The sequence below is a fragment of the Macaca fascicularis genome, chromosome 9, assembly GCF_037993035.2.
Source record: "Macaca fascicularis isolate 582-1 chromosome 9, T2T-MFA8v1.1".
NCBI lineage: Eukaryota > Metazoa > Chordata > Mammalia > Primates > Cercopithecidae > Macaca > Macaca fascicularis.
The window spans coordinates 75,817,831-75,838,879 of NC_088383.1; the positions used below are offsets into that span (position 1 = coordinate 75,817,831).

The 21,049-nt window shown below is 52.3% G+C and overlaps 2 protein-coding genes across 3 annotated transcripts in view; one reads left to right on the top strand and one right to left on the bottom strand.

The window, feature by feature from the left end:
• Positions 1-1,712: 1,712 nt before the first annotated feature.
• PRF1 (perforin 1) lies at positions 1,713-7,091 on the top strand. Of its 2 annotated transcripts, none has more exons than XM_005565622.5 (3): positions 1,713-1,781; positions 3,506-4,074; positions 5,257-7,091. In XM_005565622.5, exons 2-3 carry the CDS (start codon positions 3,536-3,538, stop codon positions 6,383-6,385), a joined length of 1,668 nt encoding a protein of 555 aa, XP_005565679.2. In that variant the 5' UTR covers positions 1,713-1,781; positions 3,506-3,535; the 3' UTR covers positions 6,386-7,091. The 2 variants fall into 2 exon arrangements, with proteins under 2 accessions (XP_005565679.2, XP_005565680.1); XM_005565623.5 differs by having other exon boundaries at positions 3,532-4,074.
• Positions 4,817-21,049, bottom strand: part of PALD1 (phosphatase domain containing paladin 1) — a 142,023-nt gene continuing 125,790 nt past the window's right edge. Inside the window, exon 19 of the transcript XR_012417842.1 lies at positions 4,817-5,550. The gene's annotated coding sequence lies outside the window, so the exon portion shown is untranslated. The remainder of the gene's footprint in view (positions 5,551-21,049) is intronic.

Sequence of the window (21,049 nt, forward strand, 5' to 3'; positions counted from 1 at the left end):
GGTGTCTGGTGATTGAACAAATTATGCACTTGTTGAAACTTGTGTCTGAGGAAAAACTGTGCTTAATGCACATTCAAGTGTCAAGTTTCAGAGGGACAAAAGGACAGCTGTCATCAGTTAAACGAGCCAAAAACAGTCATCAACCTCAATGTCATTTTGGCTCTTTAATGGATGCCCTAACAACCACCAGCAGCTCTTGGGCATTAGCCACATCGTAAGCCACTTGAAACCTACCATATGCACATTTTATCATTAGCTGGAAGGATCTGTAGAATTCCAAAGTCATCTCTTTGATTTTATAGATGAGGAAACTAATGCTCAGAAAGGGGGTTGATATCTACCGCTGTGAGGCATACAGTAAGTTTCGGGTGAAGCTGGGATCAGAACCTGTTTAGACTTTGCCTCTCTTTTCTTGCAGATACTTTGTAGGACTTCTATGTCCCTCCAACTGGCCTTCCCGTCATGGTCAGGAAAGAAACTCCTCACAGCCTTAGCATCCAAGTCAGGCCATGGGTGAGAGCTGGAAAGGGATCAGGAGGCTGCAATTTCTAGAAGAGGGAGGGGACACCGCGGAGAGAAGATGGGGCCAGATTCCGAGAAGACAGCATAAGCCCCTGTTCCTGTAAGAGTAGGGACGCAAGCAGGGACATAAACGCAAGGGATGAGCCCCAAAGTGTGACCCATGAGACATGATGTCGCATGTGGTCTGGAGCCTGCGGCTACTTCTTCCCATCATATACACAGTTATGAGAACAAGTTGTGAGAACCACCTCCCACCTTACCCAGCTGCCCCCACCCCAGAAGCCATGTGATTTTGTCCCCCAGTGCCCTGTGAGTGAGTCACTCCACCCATGGAAACCTCACCCCACCCTGACCTCAAGCAAGGCAAAGAGTGCAGAAGACACGTCCTCTGGTGCTACCAGACCACTCTCACCAACACCCATGACCTCAGTAGGGCTGGGGCCAGCGTGGAGACCACTGGCTGTCCTCACAAAGTGAGGAGCAGGAGACCCTGTCTGAGGAACATGCTCGGGGTTCAGAGCCTGGGCTAGACTGGGATGCAGGTTGAGCAGGAAGTGGATGGCAAGATTAGAGCAACATCTCTCTTTCCCCACTCAGGGAGGAGGGAATGGTCACAGGCACTGACACTCAAGAAGGGCCAGGCACAGTTCCAAGCCCTTCACAACAACCCCTAGGGTCTACATGACTACTATCCCAATTGTTCAGTGAAGAAACTGAGGCACAGTGAGGCTGAAGAACCCTACCAGTCCACACCGCTGGTGCATAACCGAACTGGCCAAGACTCGGCAGACTGGCGTGCAGGCCCCGCTCTAAGCCCCGCCTCTGCATGCCTCTTACATCCCGCACATGTGATGCTGTGCGTCAGAAGCAAGGAGATGGCCCTGCTGGCCTGATCATCAACACCAGGGCCGGGTCTCGAAGTCCTCAGCGCCCCGTCCTCCTCTGCCTGTGTGTCCTGAGTCCCGAAGCCCCAGCAGCTCTGCTCGGCAGATGAGCCTCTGGCCCTGCTGCTCGCTTCCTGAGGGCTGTCAGTGGGGGGCCGGATGAGGGCTGAGGACAGGGTGGGTGCTCGTGGGAGGGGAGAGCACAAAGGACCTGTGACCACAGCTGGGGGCGGGGCAGGAAGTAGAAGTGATCTGAGTGGTGGCTGGTGCAAGGAGCCACAGTGGGCTGCCTGGGGGGCTGACGCCACCATTCCAGGAGCCTCGGTGAAGAGAGGACATCCGCCTGTGTAGCTGCTTCTCCATACGGGACTCCAGGTAAGGAGAGAGCAGGGACCTGGGGGCCTGGGGCTCTGGGTGGAGGGGAAGAGCCTGATGGAGCAGGAAGTACCGTGACCTAAAAGACAAGACACCTGGGTCACAGACAGCGCCAATCACTAACTCGCTGGGCAGCCCTGTGCCCACCCTGGGCCTCAGTTTCCTCTTGTATGAAATGAAGAGGTAGCATGCAGTTTCTAAGGCCCTGCAAGAGCTGACATTAAAACTTCTAAGAAAGATGGAAAGAGGCTCCCTGGGACAGAATACCATGAGAGTCAGGATGAAGGCTGAGTTCCCTGGATTACGGTTATGACCGTGCCCGCCTCCTAGCTGGGATGAGCCCAGGGCCTTTGAAGATTCCCCTGGCCTCTTTGCCTCCCTGGGGCGAGTCATGCTGCCTGGAATTCCACCCTTCAAGTCACACCTTTGGGCAGGGCATGGAGGCTCCAGCTACAATGGGATCTCTCCATAGCCCTCTTGTGTCAGAGCCTGTGGTACCCAAGGGGAAAGACCTTTGAAGAGCTCACCTTGGATAAGGTTAGAGAAAGGAGGTTCCGGATCGTAACAGGCCCAGGTGAGGCCCCAGAAACACCTTAAAATTAGGAAGAACTTTCTAAACAATCGTTGCCCATAGTAGGCAACAGGGGGGCCCCTGTCACTGCTAAAGGCTGCAGAGCTTGGCAGGGAGTGGCAAAGAGGGGAGGGGCAGCAGGAGGGGATCTGAAGAGCAAACTTCGAGGCCTCTCCCCACACAAGATCCAAGGGTGTGGTCAGGTTGGCAGCTTTTCCTTTGTTGTTTGTTTGTTTGTTTGTTTGTTTGTTTGTTTTGGGCAGAGTCTCACTCTGTCACCCAGGCTGGAGTGCAATGGTGCGATCTTGGCTCACTGCAACCTCCGCCTCCCGGGTTCAAGCGATTCTCCTGTCTCAGCCTCCTGAGTAGCTGGGATTACAGGCACCTGCCACCACGCCCAGCTAATTTTTGTATTTTTAGTAGAGAGGGGGTTTCGACATGTTGGCCAGGCTGGTCTCGAACTTTTGACCTCCAGTGATCCGCCCGCCTCGGCCTCCCAAAGTGTTGGGATTATAGGTGTGAGCCACCACACCTGGCCAGGTCGGCAGCTTTTATTCTAGAGTTCTTCCATAAAGCTCTGAGGAAGGGCCCCAAAGGGAAAATGGGAAGAATAGGGGCAATATAGGACCTCATTTCTCTTCCAATTCTGTTAAGGGCTCAGTGGGAGGGAGAGAGGTTAGAGAGAGTGACAGAGACAGAGAAGCAGAGTGAGTCAGGGTGGGCAAAGGGTGGCTTGTTCTGGGGCCAAAAATGACACTTCTCCAGAATGAAGGCTTCCTTAGGTCCCCAGGCCCCTCCCCAAATCTGCTACAGCTACTCTGTCTCCTCTTCTGTGGCCACAGCCCCCTCCCCACCACCCACAGTTGTGTCCTGGGGACAGAGTCATCCACCTAGATCCCCATTAGACCTTAGGGGAATTCTAGCAAGGGGCTCCCCTTGGCTGTGTGACCCTGCGCAGGGCTTTTCCCATCTCTGGGCCCATCTGTACAATGTGGGGGCTGAACCAGGCCTATAAGGGACATACCAGCTCTGACATTCATTGAATAATGACTTAAGAGATATCTCAGCTCCTCCCCTTCCATGTGCCCTGATAATCCGTGGCTATGGGGGAAAGGAGCAGTCATCCTCCATCCTTCCACCCATGGCTTCCCAGAGCCCAAGTGCCCCCTGTCTCTGCAGCTCCATGGCGGCCTGCCTGCTCCTCCTGGGCATCCTTCTCCTGCTGCTGCCCCTGCCGGTCCCTGCTCCCTGCCACACAGCCACACGCTCAGAGTGCAAGCGCAGCCACAAGTTTGTGCCCGGTGCATGGCTGGCCGGGGAGGGTGTGGACGTGACCAGCCTCCGCCGCTCGGGCTCCTTCCCAGTAGACACACAAAGGTTCCTGCGGCCCGACGGCACCTGCACCCTCTGTGAAAATGCCCTACAGGAGGGCACCCTCCAGCGCCTGCCCCTGGCACTCACCAACTGGCGGGCCCAGGGCTCTGGCTGCCAGCGCCATGTAACCAGGGCCAAAGTCAGCTCCACTGAAGCTGTGGCCCGGGATGCGGCTCGTAGCATCCGCAACGACTGGAAGGTCGGGCTGGATGTGACTCCCCACCCCGCCGGCAACGTGCATGTGTCTGTGGCCGGCTCACACTCACAGGCAGCCAACTTTGCAGCCCAGAAGACCCACCAGGACCAGTACAGCTTCAGCACTGACACAGTGGAGTGCCGCTTCTACAGGTGAGAGCTGGGGCTAGGGGGTGGGGGGCTGGAAAAGGTGTGAGAAACTCTGGGTGGTCTAGGAGCCCTGGAAAGGCAGAGTCCTCCAATCAAACTTGGAGGCTGCTTCTACCAGGAAGAAACCGCAGTCCCGGCTCCCAGACTTCAGGTGATTCAGCCCTGTGGCCTCCTCTCATCCACAAGGTCCCCCATCTGAGAGTGCCCAGTGAGACACCAAGTAGAGAGAAAGTGAGTGAGACCATGTCTGAGAGCCAGCAGGGTGCCATTTAGGTCTAGTGAGTACTCAACCCTCCCTTTCCTGGGCACAGCCAGCCTTCCATGGAGTCCTTCCTGGATAGGGACAGAGGCGGGAGACCTGGCCGGGTCATCCTTCCTCATTGCTGTGTAACCTTGAACATCTCACTTCTCTCTGAGCTTCAATCATCCACTCAACCAATACTCACATCTGCCTGTGGCAGGGCCACACTGCTGAGTCACAGCAGTTGCTACCCTAGCCCCTGGGAGTAGGAATTCTGGGACCCAGATGCCACATCTGAGAAAGGCACAGTGTTTGTGGGCCAGCCCCAAGTCACCTGCTCTGATTCCTCAGACCTGGAGGCCACGTTTCCTCCACAGAGAGGCCGAGTATGGCCCAAGCTGTCAGGATCCAGGGCATGTGGGACCCATCCAGAGGGACAGATGGATGAAGGCCACATGACCAGATTCCAAAGTCCAATGGATACCATCAGTGCAGGATCATTGCTTTTATGTTCTTTTTTTCTTTTCCTTAAAAAAAATAATTAGAGATAGGGTCTCACTATGTTGCCCAGGCTGGTCTCAAACCCCTGGGCTCAAGTGATCCTCCCGCCTCAGCCTCCCAAAGTGCTGTGGTTACAGGCGTGAGCCACTGTGCCCGGCCAGGATCATTGCTTTTATAATAAGAAAATTAAAAGGAAAGGAAAAAAAATGTTATTTTGAAAAGGAAAAGAGAAAACACCTACACAGAGCACTAAGGTCCCTGACGGGTGAGAGCGGAGGCACCCTGCCAGCCCCATGCCACAGCACTTGCACTCTGGAGGCCCCTGGGTTCCAGTCCTAGTTCTGCCCACTTACGTGTGACCTTGAGCAGTCCTCAAGGAGTTGTTTTATTGAATGGGGGAAATACTATCCCTGGGCCCAGCTGAGGTCTCTCTCTTCTCACAGTTACCATGTGGTACACACTCCCCCGCTGCACCCTGACTTCAAGAGGGCCCTCGGGGACCTGCCCCTCCACTTCAATGCCTCCACCCAGCCCGCCTACCTCAGGCTCATCTCCAACTACGGCACCCACTTCATCCGGGCTGTGGAGCTGGGCGGCCGCATCTCGGCCCTCACTGCCCTGCGCACCTGTGAACTGGCCCTGGAAGGGCTCACGGACGACGAGGTGGATGACTGCCTGAACGTCGAGGCCCAGGTCAACATAGGCGCCCGCGGCAGCTCCTCTGCCGAAGCCAAAGCCTGTGAGGAGAAGAAGAAGAAGCACAAGATGACGGCTTCCTTCCACCAAACCTACCGGGAGCGCCATTCGGAAGTGGTTGGCGGCCATCACACCTCCATTAACGACCTGCTGTTCGGGAGCCAGGCCGGGCCCGAGCAGTACTCAGCCTGGGTGAACTCGCTGCTCGGCAGCCCTGGCCTGGTGGACTACAGCCTGGAACCCCTGCATGTGCTGCTGGACAGCCAGGACCCGCGGCGGGAGGCACTGAGGAGGGCCCTGAGTCAGTACCTGACGGACAGGGCTCGCTGGAGGGACTGCAGCCGGCCGTGCCCACCGGGGCGGCAGAAGAGCCCCCGAGACCCGTGCCAGTGTGTGTGCCATGGCTCAGCGGTCACCACCCAGGACTGCTGCCCTCGACAGAGGGGCCTGGCCCAGCTGGAGGTGACCTTCATCCAAGCGTGGGGCCTGTGGGGGGACTGGTTCACTGCCACGGATGCCTATGTGAAGGTGTTCTTTGGTGGCCAGGAGCTCAGGACGAACACCCAGTGGAGCAATAACAACCCCATCTGGTCAATGCCGCTGGATTTTGGGGATGTGCTCCTGGCCACAGGGGGGCCCCTGAGGTTGCAGGTCTGGGATCAGGACTCTGGCTGGGACGATGACCTCCTTGGCACCTGTGATCAGGCTCCCAAGTCTGGTTCCCATGAGGCGAGATGCAACCTGAAACATGGCCACCTGAAATTCCGCTATCACGCCAGGTGCTTGCCCCACCTGGGAGGAGGCACCTGCCTGGACTACGTCCCCCAAATGCTTCTGGGGGAGCCTCCAGGAAACCGGAGTGGGGCCGTGTGGTGAGAACAGTGAGCTTGGAGAGGACTCGTGTGCTTGGACTGAAGGGGTTCTCACAGTGGGAGCCAGGGCTGTCTTCGTATTCCCATTAGACCAAGCTCGTCCAACCCGAGGCCCGCATGTGGCCCGGGATGGCTTTGAATGTGGCCCAACACAAATTCGCAAACTTTCTCGAAACATTATGAGATTTTTGTTTTGCGATTTTTTTTTTTTTTTTTAGCTCATCACCTATGGTTAGTGTTAGTGTATTTTATGTGTGGCCCAACACAATTCTTCTTCCGATGTGGCCCAGAGAAGCCAAAAGATTGGACACCCATCAGATAGATGGAAAAGGGAGACTCAGACTATTTTTCAGGGAGGTGGCTGGGTATACACGCCAACCCCGATTCACCCTGTCCAAACTGCCTAAGCCCTCTGTCGTTCTCGAGCCCTGCAGTCACAGCTACACAAATCACAGCTTCAGCCAGGAGCTGGGCAGAAAGGCCAAGCTCCCACCAGGCTGCCCAGGACTGGTCTTTTAGGACCCTTCCCTTGAGCCCTCTGTGGTGTGGCAAAGCCACTTCATTGCTTTAACTGGAGTCCCATCAGCTCCAGCTGCTCTGTCTTCCTTGCCCACAATGCTTTGCCCCTGAGACAAATGGAGGCCTGTCCTGACCTCTCACCGTGTACACAGCTTGATAAAGGGCCAATAAATATGATGTTCTGGTGATCATCATGGCAGTGTTGCGGCAGAGGAAAAGATGGGACCAAACAAACTCCAGAGATAAACTTCTACATTAGCAACCCAGTGAAAACAGGCGGGCAGGTAACGTATATAAACTGCTTTCCCACTTCTGTCAGAAACGTGGGGACCCAAAATAGTTTACCTTCCTCATAATTCTCTGACTCAAGAAAGCAGCAGCATAAACGTGGTGATAAATGGCAACAGGCATTCAGCTCCCAGCTGGAAGACAATAGAGCATGGTGAGGACTGTGGTGAACTGAAGAGTGCGCATCTTATGTGCGGGGGGAGGGGCTGCAGTGCTGCTCCAGCCAAACATTTCATGCAGGAACGTGAGCCCCATACTGCCAGGTCTTCTACTTTTTAAAAGTCAAACCACAATTTGACTTCTAACTGTGGCAGTTAATTTCACTTTGTGAAAATAAACCTTTGTGGGCAAACACGGTGCAAGCCAAAGAGAACATGCATGTGGGCCATAATTGATCCACGGCTATCTGTTTTGAAAGTTTTACTTTCAACAGAACCATTTTGCACAAAGCTGAAAAGCTCTCCCCTGTCTCACGATTTCAAGGAAAGGAGCATTGGTTCTAACAAGGTGGCTCTGTGGGCTTCCTAGGCCTTGGATGCAGAAAAACCCAGAGTCTCGGGTTCCAACATAAGATGAAATGGTCTTTGTTTCACGTGCCTGGGACACAGGCCTCAGCACACAGTCCCATGGAGTGGGTGGCAAGATTCCAGGCGGCTTCCTGGACACGGCTGTGCAGGCTGTGCAGGCTGTGCAGGGTCATTGTCAGAGGGTCCAGCGGGCACAGCCCTTCCGACTCTCTTTGAAACTCCCTATAAACTAAGTTCTTTGAAGTTTGTATGGGACCCACAGGCCCAAATGCCAAGCAGTGACATTACACTAACCCTAAATCCCCAGGTGGGGCAGGGGGGTGACCAAGGACCAAAAGCCTGGGTGAAACTACTGTTACCACATGTCCCATTCACAGACACACACTCAAACGAGAGCGTGAGAGAGACCTCGACACTTCACGGTGGCTGCTGCCCTCACTGGAAACAAACATGGGGGTGGGCAGTGCCCCCCGGGGAAAGCAGGGTCACAAGGCCAGGGCGGGCCTGGCTCAGGGGACAGCCCTGACAAGAAATGGAAGTCTTGCTCAATATCTATGTGGCAGTGACCCCCACAAGTCTCTCTGCCTCCTGGGCCCCAGTTTCTCCAAAAGGACAGTCTGTTTTACTCCCTTCTCAGGACTGTCTTGAGCCTTCCTGGTGCTACAGGAGGGTGCTGGAAGTTCATCTGGTTTCATACACAGGGAAACTGAGACCTAGCAGGAGGAAGGGATTTAACCATAGTCACAGAAGAAGTTAGTGCCAGAAAGAACCAACCCTAACTCAAGACGAAGCATGACATTTTCATTTCCACCCCGCCTGGACGTTGGGATGCTTTGGCACACCTGAGGCCCCCCTGTTTGTTTGGGGAGGTCTCCGCTGTGCTAGCCACCTTCCGTTTGCCCTTCAGGTCTTGTCCCCACCTGCTCACCCTGCTCCGACCCAGGGGACTGACCTGTCTGAGCCTTGTCAGTGGGCAGATTAGGGAGGTGGAGTACAAATAGTAGGGCCTTTGCTCCCCTCCATGTCGCTAGTGAGGTGGGCTTGGGCTGGCTCTGTCCCTCGTGTCACTGCACCTCTCCAGGGGCCTCTGCACATCTCACTCTCTCTTTTTATTTTTATATTTTTCCGAATGCAGCTTGTTTGGTCCCATCTTTTCCTCTGCCACGACACCACCAGTCACCCTGGCTGGAGGTGCACTAGCATAATCATGGCTCAGTGCAGCCTTGACCTCCCAGGCTCAGGTGATCCTCCCACCTCAGCCTCCTGAGTAGCTGGGACTACGGCGCATGCCACCATGCCTGGCTAATTTTTGTACTTTTGGTGGAGGCGGGGTTTCTCCATGTTGCTGAACTCCTGAGTTCAAGCAATCCTCCCACCTCGGCCTCCCAAAGTGGTGGGATTACAGGTGTGAGCTACCACACCCGGCCTGCACCTCTCTTTCTCTCCCGGTTCTAGTAACTGCCCCTGCCCCTTGTCCCTTCAGATCTAGGGCTGGAAAACTTTGCTGCTGCTCATCCTAAGACACTGCACTATTTCTTCCACTCCCTACAGCTTAAGTCTGAATAAACCTTCCACCAATTATTGTAATTTGAGTCCAAATGTAGGAACCTGCACTGGGATGATACTGCCCAGGGGATGCAGGTGCCGACCTTGCTCCCCATGGAATCTGGAGCTGTCATTGCAGGAAGAAGGAGTTCCTGGGGCTGCTGGTGAGAGTGTCTAGGGATTATGGGGTCAGAGGAACAACCAGAGGTAGCTAGGGCTCTGCAACAGTGTCCCCACTGGGCCAGTCCGAGGCAGGATTTAGGGGCACTGTTCCTGGATGCTCAGGCTGCCCAGCCATCCAGGTGACTCTGTGAGATGCCCAGTTAACACATTCTTTTTCTACTTATCTCATCCAGACTTGGCTTCTTTTGCCTGCAGTTAAGAGCCCTGGTTGACAACACCATCCCCTTCCCCAACGCTAGTGGGGTCCTGCCCTTGGAACCACCACACAATTGTTCCCCATCTCCTCCCTCCCATTGGCAGGAAGCACAGAAGCAGGGCTCCATTCACGTTCTCCATCATCTGACAGATTGTTACTGAATGCCTCTTCTATGATCCAGGTCCCGGGGCCCCCAAGGACAGAAAGTCATGCCGAGCACCTGTCCCCTTGAGGGCTGCATCCGACAGGAAGACAGACGTGGGCACACTGGAAGCCACAGGTAGTCAGGATGACATTCATTTTCATATGCACACACAGTCCAAGGGGTCTCTTCCAAGACTTGGGGCTGGCATTGACAACAACCCAGGTTTTTTGTTTTTTGTTTTTTGTGTTTTTAGAGATGAGGTCTTGCTCTATCGCCCAGGCTGGAGTACAGTGGCACGATCATAGCTCAGTGCAGCCTTGACTCCCGGGCTCAAGTGATCCTCCCACCTCAGCCTCCTGAGTAGCTGGCATGCACCATGACTGACTAATTTTTTAATGTTTTGCAGAGTCAGGATCTCTCCATGTTGCCCAGGTTGGTCTCAAACTCCTGGCCTCAAGTGATCCTCCCACCTTGGCCTCCCAAAGTGCTGGGATTACAGGCGCGAGCCACCGCACCCAGCCCCAGCTTTTGTTTTTTAAGCAGTTGCTGCAGCACCATCATCTCCCTCCATACACACTTTGTGGTCCTGACAAGCCGGCACAGTGAGCCTGGCATCTCTGATGTGTTTAGACAGAGGAGGTGCCTGCTGGAGGGGAGGTGGTGTAGGGGTGAGGGAGCGAGGGAGTTCCTTGTGGTGAGGGGGCTGCTGCAGCCTTGGGAGGCTGTGGTTCCTCTTGCTCACCAGCATCTCCATTCCTCCACACCACTCCACATCCTGACATCTGCCGCTTCCTCATAACCACAGCCTCTCCAGCCTAGGCCCCCAGCATCACTTGCTTGGCCCTCTCCGCTTTTGGCCTCCTCACTGATCTCAGGGCTCGTGCATGCCCCTCACTCACCCTGCAGCCACGGTGATGCCAGCACCCTGCACAGATCCCCTCGGACCCCACCACAACCACCAGCCCCTGCACCTCTATCTAAGGCCTGTGCTGGAGCCCACCCTGCCTGCCCCATCAAGAGGCCAGAAGTATTTGAGAATAGTGTCCATGTCCCGCTCAGTCCAGAAAAACCCGCAACCAGTGGCTGAGGAAAGTTGGTGTATAAGTGCCCCAGCTCACTCCATCCAGGGAATAACTGTAGGACATATGCCACACTGGCTCCCAGAGTTCTACAGCAGGTGGAAGCTCCATTTGCACACAGAAGTGACTTGCTTGACCACATACACCTTCTTGGCTGCCTCCCTTTCCTGTCTCACTACCGTACCCCCTCACTGGTATTTTCTGGAGTCACCCCCGCAGGGGAAACTATATACTTGTGGATCTGTGCCTCAGGGTCTGCCTCTGAGGAAACCAGCTAAGACACACATCTGACGGTGTCATTGACTGGCTCACACTCTATTGACTCCTTGTAGCTAAGTCCTCCTCAACCTTCAGCCTTCAGCTTCAAAGATCACTTACTCCAGGAAGCCTTCCCTGACTGCCAGGTCTAGATCATGCCGTCCTCCACCCTTCTTCTGTAGTCCCCAGCGTTTCCCCATCATAGCACTGTGAAGCCACAAGCCATTTCTATCTTACTCATGGTTGAATCAACTAGTCCAGCACCTGGCATAAATTTGATAAATAAAAAATATTAGATGGATGAGTAGATGGAAGATGAATGAGTGGATGAATGAACCCCACCAAGGAATTTTCCAGCCTCTGCTTGAACTCCCCCAGAGACAGAGAGTTCATTACCTCCTAAGGTAACTGTCCCACATTTAGAAGGTTCTAACCGTGAGCTCTCATATTACACAGAAGCGAACCTCGTACATAGAAGCCTACACAGTAGGCTACCTGCCACAGAAGCCTAACATCCACTCCTGGTTGTGGCTCAAGGATTCTATATACGTAAAACTCTGGTTTTAGCCAAACGTGTTAGTCCTAGCTATTTGGGAGGCTAAGGCAGGAGGATCACTTGAGCCCAGGAGGTCAAGGCTGCAGTGAGCCATGATCGTGCCACTGCACTCACTCCAGCCTAAGCAACAGAGTGAGACCCAGTCTCTAAAAATACATACATACATACATAAATCTCTGGCCCTGTTTTCAATGTGGTTAGGCAGAAGGACCACTGGGCTGATTCCAGTCCATGCAGCAGCTTCCCCTCACTCTCCTTCCACGAAGGAGTCATGGAAGGGCCAGACACTGCCCAGGAGAAGGTGGAGCTGGGGCTGAGCCAGCTGCCCCTCTTCCCTGTAGCTGACAACAGAAGTGAGACCCCCGTCCTGGGAGGGATGGATGTTCTTGGTTGTTTGCTCTTGGTTCTTTTTTCCTCAATAGACCTCATCACCAACTGGGGTCAATTGCAGCTAGGGCAGCTGTTTCTCTGGGCAAAGCTGGTGCCCACTTGGCCTGGGCAGGTTCTGGCCACAGAGGGACAAGGTCTACCACCTTAGTCTGCTCACAGGATCTCCTCCCCTCTTTTCGCCTACACTGGCTGATGAGGTCCTTTCCAGTCTCGACTTCCACAGCTCAGCTGACCACAGCACTCCTAGGGCAGGGGCAGGCTGAGCATCTGCCAGGTTTTTACCTTTGAGGACAGAAGGATGTGACTGGTGCAGTTGAGACCAAGGTCACAGGTGAGATTTTCAGGGGGTGGTTAGAGTTAGTGATGCACAGAGAGTCTCAGTCACAGACAGGATCCTGGAGAGCAGCCAAGGACTGACATCCAACCTAAGCCACAAATGAAAAGACCCCAGCCACACACTCACTGAAGACCCAGTCATAGAAACCAGTCCAATAGTATGAATTCCGACTTTGGTCCAAGACAGATTCCCAACCGCAATCAGTGCTCTTGTACATTGCAAGCACATAAAACTCTCCCTCCAGACTTGAGTTCCCAGCTGCAAATGAGGGAGCTGGAACTGTGATTTCTTTGCAGCTTTCAGCTTGGAGAGTCTCAGCCCTGATCCCACAAGCTGTCTAGTCCCTGACACTCAATGGCATGGCCTGGTGTGTCAGAGGTGTTTGAACCAGAGCGACTCCATCTTGAATAGTGGCTGGGTAAAATGAGGTTGAGATCTACTGGGCTGCATTCCTAGGAGGCTAGGCATTCTAAGTCACAGGATGAGATAGGAGGTCAGCACAAGAAACAGGTCACAAAGACCTTGCTGATAGGACAAGGTCTATGGTAAAGAAGCTGGCCAAAACCCCTCAAAACCAAGATGGTAATGAAAGTGACCTCTAGTCTTCCTCACTGCTCATTATATGCTAATTATAATGTATTAGCATGCTAAAAGACACTCCCACCAGCGCCATGACAGTTGACAAATGTCATGGCAACTTCAGGAAGTTACTCTATATGGTCTAAAAGAGGGAAGAACCTTCAGATACAGGATTTGCCTGCCTCTTTCCCAGAAAACTCATGAATAATCCACCCTTATTCAGCACTTAATCAAGAAATACCCATAAAAATAGCCAACAAGCAGCCCTCGGGACTGCTCTGCCTATGGAGTAGCCATTCTTTTGTTTCTATACTTCTCTGATAAGCTTGCTTTCACTTTATAGATTCACCTCAAATTCTTTTTTTTTTTTTTGAGACGGAGTCTCGCTCTGTCGCCCAGGCTGGAGTGCAGTGGCCGGATCTCCGCTCACTGCAAGCTCCGCCTCCTGGGTTTACGCCATTCTCCCGCCTCAGCCTCCCGAGTAGCTGGGACTACAGGCGCCCGCCACCTCGCCCGGCTAGTTTTTTGTACTTCTTTTTAGTAGAGACGGGGTTTCACCGTGTTAGCCAGGATGGTCTCGATCTCCTGACCTCGTGATCCGCCTGTCTCGGCCTCCCAAAGTGCTGGGATTACAGGCGTGAGCCACCGCGCCCGGCCTCACCTCAAATTCTTTCTTGCACGAGATCCAAGAACACTCTCTTGGGGTCTGGAACGGGACCCCCGTCCGGTAACAGGTGGGCCCAGCAGCCCTGCCCTTGCCAGTCTGCACAATGGGTACATCCCATGAACAACACCATCTTTCTCATGCTGGAAGAAGCCCTGATCCTATTAACTTTCTCTTCCCAAAGGCCCAGATACTCAAGCAGAACCAGAGCAGCTGCTGTTGTTTGGTGAGGCAGAATCAGAATATTTTGTTTATTGTGGGCTCCAACTGTGCATCTGCACTCATAGTTAATCTCCACAACAGCTGGTTCCCAGTTTCCTCTTAAAAGAGCAGTGACGTCAGCTTGCTGGCAGGCAGGACACTGGATTTTTCCCTGGGAAACCCAAACTCCTTGTGAGACTCAACCATCACAAGAGGAGGCTGACCCTGAAGAAAACATACTTGTCTCTCTCTCCGCTTTATGAAACTGCCTTTGCAAAAATTATAACAGTGAGAAAATTGTAACAGTGAGAAAATTGTAACAGTGAGAAAATTGTAACAGTGAAAGAGATCTGATCTGACTAGCTCCCATCTTGCCTTTAACCTCCAAAGTGCCATTGGTCATTCCTGGGCTTGGGCCAAGCTAACTTTGGGAGAAATTTAGTTTACAGTCTAACTGATACTAGCCCTTCCCTAAAAGTCAACGGCATTGTAAAACTAACGAAAAACCATCAGGTTAGGAGGATAGGAGGAGCCCGAATTCTGCTAAGATGTAGGCATAAACGATTAACCCCCATTATTCCAAAGGGCACAAGATTTGCAACTTCCGCAATTACTCCTGCACATAACCTCACTACTGAAGAACACCTAAGACTGGCCTTTGGAGATGTTCTTTTAGACTTGCATTTCTGACAACCAGATGGCCCCGCCTGGACCCATGGCTCTTGGCTCAACTGCTCCTGTGGTTCCCCCACTCCAGAGGCAGACTCAACAAGCACTGAGACCATTTTCCACACCTCTACAATTGCATCCCCAGCCAATCAGCAGCACCCATTCCCTTGCTGCCAAACTATTCTTGAAAAACCCCAGCCTCTGAATTTTCAGGGAGTACTGATTTGAGTAATACACCTTCAGTCACCCATTCAGCTGGCTCTGTGTGAATTAAACTCTTCATTGCAATTCCCCTGTCTTGAAAATCAGCTCTATCTGGGCAGCCAGCAAAATGAACCCACAGGGCATTTGAGGTTCATTTTCACAGTTACATTTATTCACAGGAATCAGCACCATCAGGCACCAGGACCTTCACACAAGGCTCTGCCAGTGGCAGAAGGCAGTAATTATGAGGGGACATAGCTACTGCACACGCCTGTCCTCCACCATGGTAATGTGGGTTCTAGGACTTCATGTGATTTCATTTCGTAAAGCATTTTTCCAAGTTGGAGAAATGGAGAGACCTCACTCCCTTTCCCTGCCCTTCACTTCCATTATTTTTCTCTCACAAACACCAGAAGTAAAATACTAAAAAATATTTCTTGAGCACTTACTATGGTGTTTTAAGAACCATACATGCAACACATGTTGTTTTACATGACATGTAAATGCAACATGTATATGTAATACATATTAGCTCCTTTAGTCTTCCCAACAACGCCGTAAGGCAAATAAGGTTGGTGCAAAAGAAGTAATTGCGGTTTTTGCCATTACTTTTAAATGGCATTACTTTTAATGCCAAAAACCACAATTACTTTACTTTTAATGGCAAAAACCACAATTACTTTTGCACCAACCTAATACTTATCCCCATTTTAGAAATGAAGTAGCCCAGAAAGCTCTGGCTTTTCCCCTCACATTTGCCCGGAACTTTCTCCAGCAGCTGCACTGCAGGACGCCTGAGTGCCCACAGTGTTCTCGCAGCCTCCCCTAACGCCATCCCTTCCTGGTCCTCACAGCCATCTTCAACACAGTGGCTGGAAAGGACTCACTTTAGGGGAATGTCCTTGGGGGGCCATCTCCCCATGCTACCCTGACACTTGCTTTTTTAAAAATTTGATAAGATATACACAACACAGTATTTTTCATTTTAACCATTTTAACCATTCATAAGTGTACAGTTCAGTCATATTAAATGCATTCACCACTATCTACACCTAAAATTTTTCAGGATCCTCAACAAAAACTCTGCAGCCATTAAAAAATGACTTTCCCTTAGCCTCTGGTAACCTCTTTTCTTTTTTCTGTCTGTATGAATTCACCCTATTCTAGGTACGTCATATAAGTGGAATCATGCAATATTTCTCTTGTTTCTGCTAATTTCAGTTAGCACAATTTTCAAGCTTCATCCGTGTTGTAGCATGTATCAAAATTTTATTCCTGCTGGGCACGGTGGCTCACACCTGTAACCCCAGCACTTTGGGAAGCTAAGATGGGTAGATTACCTGAAGTCAGGAGTTCGAGACCAGCCTGGCCAACATGGCGAAACCTTGTCTCTAACAAGAATATAAAAATTAGCCAGGTGCGGTGGTGGGTGCCTGTAATCCCAGCTACTCAGGAGGCTGAGGTGGGAGAACTGCTCGAACCTGAGAGGCAGAGGTTGCAGTGAGCTGAACTTGCACCATTGCACTTCAGCCTAGGCAACAGAGTGAGACTCTTTCTTAAAAAATAACAATAAAGATAAAAAATGTTATTCCTTTTGTGGCTGAATGTATTCCATTGTATGTCTAGAGCGCAGTTTGTTTCTCCACTCCTCTATCAATGGACAGACACTCGGCTTGTTTCCACCTTTGGCTATTGTGAATAACACTGCCGTGAACATTGACGTGCAAGTATCTATTTGAGTCCCTGCTTTCAACTCTTTTAAATATATACCAAGGAGTGGAATTGTTGGGTCATATGGTAGTTCTATGTTTAACTTTGTGAGAAACCACCAAACTGTTTTCCACAGCCTGCTTCTAGCTTCTTAGCCAGCCTCTGCCTTGGCCTTCCTGAGCCCACCTTACCACCTGTGAACCCCAAATATCTGAGACAGGTCTCAGTAAATGTCATTATTTTGCCAAAGTTAAGGGCGTGCGTGTGTGACACAGCCTCAGAGGTCCTGGGAACATGTGCCCAAGGTGGTCGGGGCACAGCTTGGTTTTATACATTTTAGGGAGACACGAGACATCAATCAACATAAGTAAGATGGCCGGGCGCGGTGGCTCAAGCCTGTAATCCCAGCACTTTGGGAGGCCGAGACGGGCGGATCACGAGGTCAGGAGATCGAGACCATCCTGGCTAACACGGTGAAACCCCGTCTCTACTAAAAAATGCAAAAAACTAGCCGGGCGAGGTGGTGGGCGCCTGTAGTCCCAGCTACTCGGCAGGCTGAGGCGGGAGAATGGCGTAAACCCGGGAGGCGGAGCTTGCAGTGAGCTGAGATCGCGCCACTGCACTCCAGCCTGGGCGACAGAGCGAGACTCCGTCTCAAAACAAAACAAAACAAAACAAAACAAAAAAACATAAGTAAGATGAACATTGGTTCGCTTCTGAAAGGCAGGACGACTGGCAGTGAGGAGGGGACTTCCCAGTCATAAGGAGATAAGACACAAACAGCTGCATTATTCTGAGTTTCTGATTAGCCTTTCCAAAGGGGGCAATCAGATACTCATTCATCTCAGTAAGCAGAGGGATCACTTTGAATAGAATAGGAGGCAGGTTTGCCCTAAGCAATTCCCAGCTGGCTTTTCCCTTTGGCTTAGTGATTTTGGGGTCCCAATAATTAATTTCCTCTCACACACCCATGAGATCAGGACCTGACCAGGGGTCCTGCTCAGCTCCCCACCATCAGGGAGTCCACCCCCTACTCAGGAAGGCCTTTGCAGCCACCGCCCCCCTACACTGCCTTCGCTTAAGCTGTCCTCTGGAGTAGAGGCCCTGGCCAGGAGGGGAGAACGGGAAGCTGCATGGGTGGGCACCTACACTGGGTCCCAGGCTTCTCTCCCTGGTACCACCTCCTTCTGTTGATGCCTCTCTGTCTCCATAACCCCTGCACAGGCCTGGCACAGCACACTGATGAATGAATGAATGAATGCTGACATGTTCCCACTTCACCTCACCCCCTCACAGGACTGGGAGCTCATGGAGGGTAGGGCCCACGGCTTGTTCATCCCCACAAAGCCTGGTCTGAAAGGGAAATTCACAAACAAGAAAACGTTTGTGGGACCAAAGTGAATTAAAATGACTGAGAACTGAGAACAGATTGTTGGAGGAGTAGGGGGAAGGAGAACAAGAGAGAGAGAGAGAGTGGGGGAGAAAGAGGAACTCCAAGCCCTGCTCCTGAGAAGAAGCTAAGAAGAGGTGGCCTGGGTTCATGTCCCCTCCCCTTCCACCTCCTCATCTTCAGGGCTCCCTTGCAGAGAGGAGCAGCCCCCTTCTCACTTCTTCTCTCCCACCCAGAAAGGCCAGCTCTTCTCCTTTTTACCTGGAAATGGTTGGAGACTCATAGTTGAGGGAGGCAGTATTTTTGGAGGCAGGGACTTGGCCCAGAGCCAGCCGAGGTTCCCTGCCCCTGGCACACATGCCTAAGAGGCACAAACTCATCACAAATGCCAAGCACTTTCAGGGGTTTTCGTGTGTTACCTTTACTTACCACTGCCTAAGTGCCTACTGTGGAACAGGCCCTGCATAAATGCTTGACCTCACTTTATTTTCCTAAGGGCCTCTTATACATGAGGAAGCTGAGGCTCAGAGAGGTCTGATAGCTTGCCCAAAGTCCCCCGCTCACTTAATTACTGCAAAGGGTAGGATTTGGACAAGCAGCATCTGCAGCCAACGGCACTGGGTATCTCCTCCCCTCAGCTGCTGCAGGGCCTGAGGCGGTGCCCGGGTGCCCTAAGTCACCCTTCTCCTCCTGGCCAGGGCAGAGGGGACTCCTCAGGGCCCTCCCTCCACACCGGTTAATCTTAGCTTCTCTGGCTGTTGCTCCCTACTCTCCTGGGCATTTGGAAGTGACGCCCACAGGTGGCATACAGTGCCAGCTCTCTGGGGGCCAGAGCTAGGGGCACTCACTGAGCAGACCCCAGCTCCCATGCCCTCTCTTGGGACCAGAAGAAGGTGGGCAAGACTGGAAATGGGAATTCCAGGGAGCTTGAGGGAAAAGTAAGGAGTGTGCCCGAGTACCCCCATGTCAGGCACCATGCCAGGCACGCCGGACCCCCTCTCTGTCACTCCAACCCTCTCAGCTGGCAGTGAGGACCTCACAGGCAGAACAGGAGGAGAGCTAGCTCCAGGCCATATGTGGATGGGCCAGAAGGCCCCAGTTCCCGGTACTCACACCCTCCCTCTCTCACGAAGCTGAGGGCCGAGGGAGGGGCCAGGTCTCCAGTCTGCCAGAAGCCCCTCCCCACCGCTAACAGAGCAAGCTGGGCACGGGAAACGTGAAGAGCCCAGGTCTAAGCCGGAGCCTGCAGTCTAGACATGAACATCCGTTTATGATTTTAAAAACAAAACTAAAACAAGGTTTTCGGACCCCACGACATGGCAAATGAGATGGCAAGGAATTATGTAACTTTCTGAAGAACCCAAATTGCTTTCAAGTTTTTTTGGAAACCATTTAGACCGTGCAGTTTTGCTTATTAAGCAAACCATGCAGATTAGTTTACAAATCCTGAGTAAGTAATCCCTCGTGACTCTGACATGCTCCTGGAAGCTGGTGCTGCAAAGACCCCCGCGGGGTGATGCAGTAGCTCATTCTTGCTCATTATCTGTAGTGTATTTGAAAATAATACTGTTGCCAGAAAAAGAGGGGTACGGATCCAGACCCCCAGGGACAGTTCCTGGGTCTTGTGCAGGAAAGAACTGGGAACAAGTCACAGAGCACACCGAAAGAAATAAATGCATTGGAAACTCCTTCGTTACAGAGTAGGGCATCCTCAGAAAGCAGGAGGAGGAACGCACCCTCCTTTGTTAGTGTTTCCACTTATAAGAAACAGGCCGGGCACAGTGGCTCACACCTGCTTTGGATAGCCAAGGTAGGCAGATTCCTTGAGCCCAGGAGTTCAAGACCAGCCTGGGCAACATGGTAAAGATCTGTTTCTACAAAAAATACAAAAAATTATCCCGGCTTGGTGGTGAGCGGCTGTAGTCGCAGCTACTTGGGAGGCTGAAGTCGAAGGATCACCAGAGCCTCAGGAAGTCAAAGTTGCTGTGAGCCATGATGGTGCCACTACACTCCAAACTGCACTCCAGCCTGGGCAACAGAGTGAGACTGTCTCAAAAAAAAAAAAAAAAGTGTCAAGAGGGCTGTATTTTCAGAACATTTGGACATTCTGCCGGCTTGGTGGGAGATGTCCTGTATGGCCATAAATATTTTGGAGTTATAATTGGTGGTCAGCTTAGAATATGGCTATTTCCAAGCCATAAGCATTAACCTCATAGGTGCCTTGTGAGTGCCCAGCTATTCACTTTAAGATGGAGTCACTTTAGTCATGTTTTATTAAACCAGAGGCCTAATAAGCAGGGGTTCCTCTAACAATACTAGGACTTTCTAGAAAAGGCTTCATGATTGAGACTTTCTCCCATAATTGTGTCTCCCAGCTATTTCCTAAAAGCATTTGTTCATTGGTTGTCTTTGTTCAACAGAACTGGGCATAAGGGTCCTTCCTGATACCCTCTGGAGTAGACAGCGTTCCCAAAGCCTTCCCAGACCAGAAGTGTGGGGTGGGCTGAGCCCCTTATGCTGAGTGTCCTTCAGCAAGTGGCTTCCCCTCCGAGTCCCCAGCTCCTCGTGTGCAGCCTGTGCACGTTACCAGTGAAAGCAGGCTTTGAGATCACACATGTGCTCACATGTGGGAGGCCCTAATGTAAAAGCAGCTCCAGGCTTTCTCAGAGCCACACTGGAAAGGCCTCTGCTTCTGGGTTGACGTCTGTCCTGCCCCAGCTCCTCTGACGGCTGGGAAATCCTGCCTGTGCTGAGGGGTGTCTGGGGGGAAAGCATTATCAATTCTATTTTAGAGATGAAGGGATTGAGGCCAGGAGAGTGGAGCGATTCACTCAGGAAACACTCACGGACTGTCCTGTGTGCAGTGCCATGGGGACGCAGAGACACACCCGTCCGTCTGCAAATGGCTTCTGTGGTTGCGGCTGTTCTCACCTCCCGCCAAGAGACCTGCTCCGGCAGGGGCCAACTTTCCCTTGCCAAAAATCTTCCCTGGAAAATCTCTTTGTGAAGCTATGACCTTGCCTGTCCTCAGCCAAAGAGACAGTGGGAGAACATCAGCCACCCGGGAAGGGGGTAGGGGCAGAGGGCAGTCCAAGGGCCTGGTCCCACTGCAATGGCCTGGTACTCAAGGCAGGCAGGGAGGGAGGGAGGGTCCTAGGCAACCCCAAGGGGGTAGTGTCATCTCGCATGGCCACAGCCTTCCCCCCAGGAACTCCACAGCACCCTCCC

Coding starts and splice junctions, on each gene's coding strand:
- PRF1 (XM_005565622.5), top strand. CDS start 3,536: ATGGCGGCCTGCCTGCTCCTCCTGGGCATCCTTCTCCTGCTGCTGCCC. Junction 4,075..5,256: donor GTGGAGTGCCGCTTCTACAG/GTGAGAGCTGGG, acceptor CTCTTCTCACAG/TTACCATGTGGTACACACTC.